Source organism: Barbus barbus (assembly GCF_936440315.1).
Source record: "Barbus barbus genome assembly, chromosome: 25".
Classification (NCBI taxonomy): domain Eukaryota; kingdom Metazoa; phylum Chordata; class Actinopteri; order Cypriniformes; family Cyprinidae; genus Barbus; species Barbus barbus.
In genome coordinates, this window is record NC_136753.1 from 30,683,648 (window position 1) to 30,691,438 (window position 7,791).

Consider the following 7,791-nt stretch of genomic DNA (forward strand, 5'->3'; position numbering starts at 1 on the left):
TTAATATGTATATATAAATACACACAGTATATATTTAGAAAATATTTACATGTATCTACATATAAATTATATTAATATAAATATTTAATATATAAAAATAACATTTTTCTGAAATATATACATGCATGTGTTTGTATTTATATATACATAATAAATATACACAGCACACACACATATATTATGTAAACATACACTTTTATGTTGAATCGACTGTTGTTTTGCAGCCCTAATTCAAACACATTCCCACGGAACATCTAACTTGTTCTGTTAATCAGTCTCGGAGCAGCTGACCCCGGAGATCCTCCAGCTGCGTCTGCAGGTGTGTGACGTCGCTGCGCAGCTGCAGGTGACCCGACTGAGCTGTCTTCAGCTGACTGCGCAGCCGCTTCAGGATGGCCTCGCACCTGCGCTCCTGGATCTGAGGAACAAACATCAAGATCAGGTTTGAAGAAGGACAATCTAAGGCTTGGGTAGATAATTCTGGCATCATTTACATATCTGTATGAGTTTGTTTCTTCTGTTGAACACACAAAAGATATTTTGAAAGTGAGTTGCTGGTAGCCATTGACTTCTATAGTTTGTTTTTTCTCCATACTATGGAGGTGAATACCATTAAATCTTTGGTTACTCATATTTTACCAAAAAAATTAATAAATAATCTTCTGTGATGCACAGGTTTGGAAAAACTTCAAGATGTGTAAATAATGACAATGTTCATTTTTGTGTGAACTATCCATTTATCTGTTCTTTTCCAGAAAAGGTAAGGAATAAAGTGAATGGAACACAATGCATCAGTTTGATCTCTAAATGACCACGTCTTGAATTAGCCAGTTCAGATCTGTATTACTTTATTATTAATTTAAAAACAATGGCTTGAATATCTGCTATCAAACATTAGAATAAGCATCACCTGTACCTGCTGATCACTCTCTTAGTATTTCTCTCTCGTTTAATAGTGCGAATGACTAAAGATTATTAAATCAAGATACATTTACTGGAGAAGCAACATAACTTAAGTTTTGTTTAATGAGAAACTGATCAAATTGAAGTGGTTATGATTAAAACAACACACATCTGTAAAAGCAGTCAGAAACATCAAGTTTTCATTCCTCGTTAACAGATATTTGTTCTTGTTTTAAACAAACTCACTTTATTTTGTTCAGTTTGTAAGAAAACAAGACTTCATAACTTCATATTTCATCTCCATTAACTGCATCTTGATTTATGGATGTTTAGATATTTGTACTGAAAAACAAGACTGACCATTTTTGCAGTACAAGCAACATTTAATGCCATGACTTCATGAATTTAAGGCTTTCTGCTCTTTTAAGAGCTTTTGAAGCCTTCGTTTGTGGAAGGGTGAATTAAGACTTCTCTAAGAACACTACTTCTGTCTTCTGTAGAGCTGCTTTACAGCTGAAACTGGATTTGTGTGATGAATTTTCCAACATTAACTGTTATTTTCCTGTTTCTTCTTTATCCTGACTAGCTGCATCACTGTGTGGTATGGCGCTTGCAACGCATCCTGCCACAAGTCACTTCAGCACATAGTGAGAGCAGCTGAGAAGATCGTTGGTGTCTCTCTCCCCTCCCTCCAGAACATCTACAGCACCCGTCTCACCCGCAGAGCCCTCCTCATTGCAGGTGATCCCACCCACCCGACACACAGCTTCTTCAGTCTGCTGCCATCAGGGAGGAGACTGCGGAGTCTCCAGGCGAGGACCAGCAGACTGAAGACAGTTTCATACATCAGGCTGTCAGGAAGCTGAACTCCCTCCCGTCCTTGCCCCCCCCCTCCCCTCTTTTACCCCATGCTACACTGATACTACGACCCCCCCCCCCCCCCCCCCCCAGCTACCCACATCCCCAGGACCTTCCACCCCCCCCCACTTAAATACTGTGACCAGCACCTGTCACTTGTGCAGCATTGGACTAATCACTACCTCATCCAGCATTGACTGCAAACTACCTCTTCGGATAGTCTGATAAAAAGACTGTTCTCTTGTCACTTTAACAGACTGATAAGCTCTTCTTGCACTACACATATATCTGCATAGTTTTGTTTTATTTAACTGGTTTGCACTCTATCTATTCTGCCATGTGCCTTATGCCACTTTATCTATCTCTTTATTTTTCTACAATGTCCTCATTTGTATATCTGTATAGTTGTATGTACATATGTTTAAACTGTATTTATCTGTATTTGAACGTCTACTGTCAGTGTTTAATGTTAACTGTATGCACCAAGGGTCTGAGAGTAACGCAGTTTCAGTTCTCTGTATGTATGTGCCGTACATGTGGAAGAATTGACAATAAAGCAGACTTGACTTGATTTAGTCTGTATTGTATAAAGCTCTATAGATTGGCTGTTTACCTCGATCTCTCTCCTCAGCTGTGTCTGTGTTTGCTGTTCATTCTCCAGATCAGCTTTTCTCTCCAGCACAGTCTGTCTGGCTGCAAGAATATTGGCCTTAAGAACGTCGATTTCCTTCTGCAAGATCAACACACACACACACACACGAGGTGATATTGACAAAAAGGAGTTTAGATGCGTTTACACACGGTTTAGTGCAGGACACGAATGTATTTAACCTCAAATTACAAATGCAGAAATAATGTTTTGAAATATTAAACATAAAACATTGAATACTGTTATTTGAAATTATTTAAATAATAAAAAGCAACTTTAAATGTGAAATTGAAACCGCCAGCAGGTGGCAGCAAGTCAAGGGAGTCGATTCGATTGAACCGAATCATTTAAAGGATTGATTCATTCAGGATCGAATCAGCTTCATGTTGTTCAGAGACACATCAGTGCTGTAGCTGTGCTTGGAATTATTAGTGTTGTCGAAATAGAGCAAAAACAGACAAGTCTCTTAACCTTCTTGTTTATTGAACTGTTGTAAAAAAAAAATCTATATTACATTTGTAATCATGGTAATTTTTGGAGAAAAAATTTTTGGGGTGGTGATGGCGCAGTGGATAAGACACATGCCTTTGGTGTGAGAGACCCGGGTTTGAATCCACTGTGAGACACCAATGTGTCCCTGAGCAAGACACTTAACCCCTAGTTGCTCCAGAGGCGTGCGACCTCTGACATATATAGCAATTGTAAGTCGCTTTGGATAAAAGCGTCAGCTAAATGAATAAATGTAAAAAAACTGCACTTTTTGTGTGATATTGATTAACTATATGAAATGATATAAATATATACATTTTCTGTCCCCATGTCTTGAATTTGTGATCATTCTGCATGTATTTTATTAGACTGAACCATGCAGGGAAAGAACATGAACTAGTCTAGACGTCACGTGATGGAAGCATGCGCTCTAGGGGTGTTTGAAATCATTTTGCTAAATACTCGTTAATGTCAAATCGCACATCATTAAAACAACAATTCTGATATTATCGCACACTGCTACTCATAGAGTCACAGGTGCTGAGAGCGAGACCTGCGTCTGCCGGACTGGTTTCTGGAGGTCGGTCTGGAGCTCCTCCAGCGTGAGTCTGAGTCCAGACGCCTCCTGCTGCTTCTGCTGGAGCTCCTGATGGAGGTGCGCTCGGCTCTCCTGCAGACACACGGCCGTCCGGTGCTCCGTCACACGGCTGCGGTACGAGCTGAACTCCGTCTGCTGAGAGCGCCGGTGCTGCTGCTGCTCCTCCGCCCAGCTCCTCAGCTCCAGGTTCTCCAGCAGGAGGCTGTGGATCTGTGTTTCCAGACGGAGGACGCTGTGCTGAAGCTGCTCCGTATCACAGTCCAGAGCAGAGAGCATCTTCTCCTGCAGCTTCACCTGGGAACCAGCAGACCCACCGCTCCGCTGCAGCTGCAGAAGAGACGCCTGCTGAGACACAAACACCTCCGCATCCACAGCTGACTCTGAATATCTGGCTTGGGCGAGTCACGATTACAAGATAAGCCAAATGACTTTAAACATCTAACTTATGACAGAAAAGTCCAAATTATGACATACTGTGCGATCATTATGGCATAAAAAGTCATAACTATGAGATAAACGTTCAAATTAGGACTTTAATAGTCAAAATTATGACGGGCAAAAAATGACTCATTTTAAATCTCATAATGACTTGGTGTGTCATAATTTTGACTTTAAAAATCAATTATGAAAATATGATTTTATGCAAATGATTATCTCAGTATGTCATGATTTCAGCTTGGTATGTCACAATTCTAACTTTTTATCTCATCATTATCACGTCATCTCAACTTTTTATGCAAATTTCAGTTTGGCATGTCAATTTTGACTTTTAAAATCATAATTTCATCTTTTTATTTCAAAATTAAATTATAGCTTCGTATGCCATAATGTCACATTTTTCTCTCATAAATGACTTTTTATGCCATAATTGGCTTGGTATGTCAATTTCTACTTTTTATCTCATAACTTTTAATATCATAATTTCGACTTTGTATGTGATAGTTTTGCCTTTTAAAGTCAGAATTATGACTTTTATGTCATAATTACAACATAATTTTGACTTTTTATCTCATCATTATAACATCATAATGTCAACTTTTTGTCATAATTTCAACTTTTTTTTTTCAAAATTAAAACTTTTTATGCCAAATTATGGCTTATTATACCATAATGTCACATTTCCATCTCATAATTATGACTTTTATGTTATAATTGGCTTGGTATGTCAATTTCTACCCTTTATTGCATGATTTCTGATGTCATAATTTGGATTTATGTGATAATTTTGCTTTTTAAAGTCATAATTATGACTTTTTTTGTCGTAATTACAATTTTTTACAGAATTCCAACTTTTTTTTTGCACACAGTATACATTTATTTGAGAAAAATGTAAGTGTTACATTAGGACCATGCGTTATTGTTTTATCTTGCCTAAATTAATACAATAATAGCTACATCTGGAATATATCTGTCTGGAAAAATCTTAATACTGAACATGTGTTTGCATTATCATATGTCATGTTTCGTCAAGGAAATGAGGCTTATGTGCGCGCGCACCTGAAGCGTGTCGAGCTCGCGCTGCGCGTCCCCGAGCTGTCGCGCGCGCGCCGCTCCCTGCTGCAGAAGCTCCTGAAGCGCGTCACTGAGAGGAAAGTCCTGCTTTCTGAATAATAAACAGGTCTGTGAGCTCATTATGAGCCGATGCTTCATTATTTTAATGTGAGTCGCGTTCACACACTCGTCTGTCGTTTAACGGCTGATTTCTGTCAGTAATAAACACTTCTGAGAAACCAAACATGAGCTTAACTATTAGCTATCAGACATTAAAGACAATTTCTCCATTTGCTCTCAGATCACACAGGAATTTACTCGTTATTTTTGAAGAAGTCCAGCTGAACACTTTACCTGAGCTCGTCGTCCATCGCTAATTCGGCGGGAAACTCGAGTGACGTCAGTAGTGTTCGTTATTTTAGTATCATTCAAATACTGTTATAGTTTTTATTTATATTTTTTATTGATTGACTGGTTATTTTATATATTTTCTATTGTCAATTTAGTTTCAGTTTTAGTAATTTTGTTGTTTTGTGCCTTTTTATTAGATTATTTTTGCATGCATTGGAGCTACTGCGCATGTCTGGTCCTGAAGCATTTCCGGTAGCGCCAGTTTTAAATCTCAGATCTGGCGAAAACACAAGTTAGGTATAAAAACTAAATTAGAATTACTCTTTAAATATGACTGAGGGTTGGTGTAGGGCAATAGCACACACAGTTTGTTCAGTATATATAAAGTCACACATTGCAAAGAATAAATATCTTCCTCTGTATTTTTGTATAACATCCTGAAGTCAAGATACTTTACTGGAGTCACACATGTTGAATTTCTGAAAAATGAAGTGAGTAAAACTAGATTAAATATCTGCGATTGAGGAATGAAACCTTGTTTTCCTTTGAATTAACTTGATTTTTCTGAACCCATTGGTAGATATTTGTTCTTGTTTTAGTCATAAACGCTTCATTTTTGATCAATTTCTCATAAAACAAGACTTCTTATTTTATGTAATTTTGCTTCTCCAGTTAAAGTATCTTGATTTAAGAATCTTTAATCATTTGCACTGGAAAACAAGACACACATTCAGAGGAAGATCATCATATTTGCTGTGTAATCAGAAAGTACAGTAGAAGTTATTGACGTATTCTAGTGTGTGATAGCAGATATTCAGGCCTTTTTTGTGTAAATATGAATTAAAAGTTATTGAGATCTGTTGGAAGTTGTGATTTTCACACTTTTACGTCAAGAGAACATACCGATGTATTGTTTTTCCCTCAATTTAGTTCTTAAAGTTTGTTTACTTGGCCTTAAAGCTGCAGAAATACTGGAGAGAGACACAATATTCAGTGGCTGATCTTTAAGGGTTTCAGTAGTTAAAATGATTCGATTTCATCCCTCAATCTTGAGTTAATGGTGTTGAATATGAGTCTGTTGATTGTGACATTAAACAGCAGCAGAGGATCTTCAGTGTCGTCCAGATGTTGAGAGAGAGACTGAAGACTCGTCTGACTGACAGGGAATGTGTGAGGCGTTCCTCTGATATATCTACACGCCGGTGATGAAGACACGCCTGGACTTGTGACAGGAACATTTCTGGAGAAAAACAGGTGAATAAACTCTGAGCGTGTGAATGTGAGGACGTGATTACAGTCGATCAGAACTCAGTTAAACACAGCTTTTGATCAGAGTAACAGAAGACTGAAGGAGTGTGTTTCTGATCTGATCTGAGTGTGAGTTTTCATAATGAACTCATTAATAGGATAATAGGAGAGTGTGTGTTTGTGCTGAAACTGACCGTACAGGTTTGTGCTGCTGTGATGTGATCAAAGTCCTCACTGGCTCTGACACAGAACAGGGTGTGACACAGAGTGAGACTTTCACACACACTCCAGCGGCGACACACACACAGGTGAGTCCGAGCGCTCCGCTTTATGTCCATTTATTCAGACATTTATACGTGAAAGTATTAAATGGCATGTTTGCTTGTTGCCTAACTTTAATATGCAGAATGTTTATATCTTGTGTTTATATCATGAACTCATCTCATGGTCAGATTTAGCATCTGAGAGATTAAGAACACATATATATATATATATATATATATATATATATATATATCTGACCCTGCAGCACAAAAGCAGTCATGAGTAACACAGGTATATCTGTAGCAATAGCCAACAATACATTGTATGGATCAAAATTATACATTTCTCTTTTATGACAAAAATCATCAGGATATTAAGATCATGTTCCATGAAGATATTTTGTAAATTTCCTACCGTAAATATATCAAAACTTCATTTTTGATTAGTAATATGCATTGCTAAGAACTTCATTTGAACAACTTTAAAGGAGATTTTCTCAATATTTAGATTTTTTTGCTCCCTCAGATTCCAGATTTTCTAATAGTTGTATCTCAGACAAATATTGTCCTATCATAACAAACCATACATCAATGGAAAGATGATTTATTCAGCTTCAGATGATGTATAAATCTCAATTTAAAAAAATTGACCCTTATGACAGGTTTGGTGGTTCTGTATATAATGTGTGTTAGACTGAGCAGGAGGATCGGTGGTAACGAGAAGCTGCTAATCAGCAGGGTGTGTAGTAATTGTTTCTGAAGGGGTGTTTGCTGGTAGATCAGGACGGGTAACTTCACGTCACACCCTGAGAAGCAGGGAAAAAGGGCTGGAGACTCGAGAACAAAACACTGTTGGCACCTGCCACAAATATGCATGGCAACACGCCTGCAGTGCTTTACATCGACACGCAAACACCAGCGCATTGTGTGTGTGTCAGTCA

General features: G+C 37.9%; 2 protein-coding genes across 9 annotated transcripts in view; one reads left to right on the plus strand and one right to left on the minus strand.

Moving 5' to 3' along the window:
* Window positions 1–2,878: 2,878 nt before the first annotated feature.
* On the minus strand, window positions 2,879–5,368 carry ccdc122 (coiled-coil domain containing 122). Its single transcript, XM_079377564.1, has 2 exons — window positions 5,343–5,368; window positions 2,879–5,100 (listed from the first exon to the last, which is right to left on the minus strand). The coding sequence occupies exon 2, from the start codon at window positions 3,771–3,773 to the stop codon at window positions 3,423–3,425; it is 351 nt and encodes a 116-aa protein (XP_079233690.1). The 5' UTR covers window positions 3,774–5,100; window positions 5,343–5,368; the 3' UTR covers window positions 2,879–3,422.
* Window positions 5,033–7,791, plus strand: part of LOC306845040 (uncharacterized protein) — a 16,930-nt gene continuing 14,171 nt past the window's right edge. For 2 of the 8 annotated variants that reach the window (XM_079377563.1, XM_079377562.1), the window contains exon 1: window positions 6,560–6,895. The gene's annotated coding sequence lies outside the window, so the exon portion shown is untranslated. Of the gene's footprint in view, window positions 5,116–5,560; window positions 5,637–6,437; window positions 6,896–7,791 lie in introns of those variants that run through there. The other 6 variants (XM_079377556.1, XM_079377557.1, XM_079377558.1 and 3 more) reach the window with 6 other exon arrangements.

Bases quoted from the DNA above. Each gene is read 5' to 3' on its own strand.
- ccdc122 (XM_079377564.1), bottom strand. From the start codon at position 3,773: ATGCTCTCTGCTCTGGACTGTGATACGGAGCAGCTTCAGCACAGCGTC.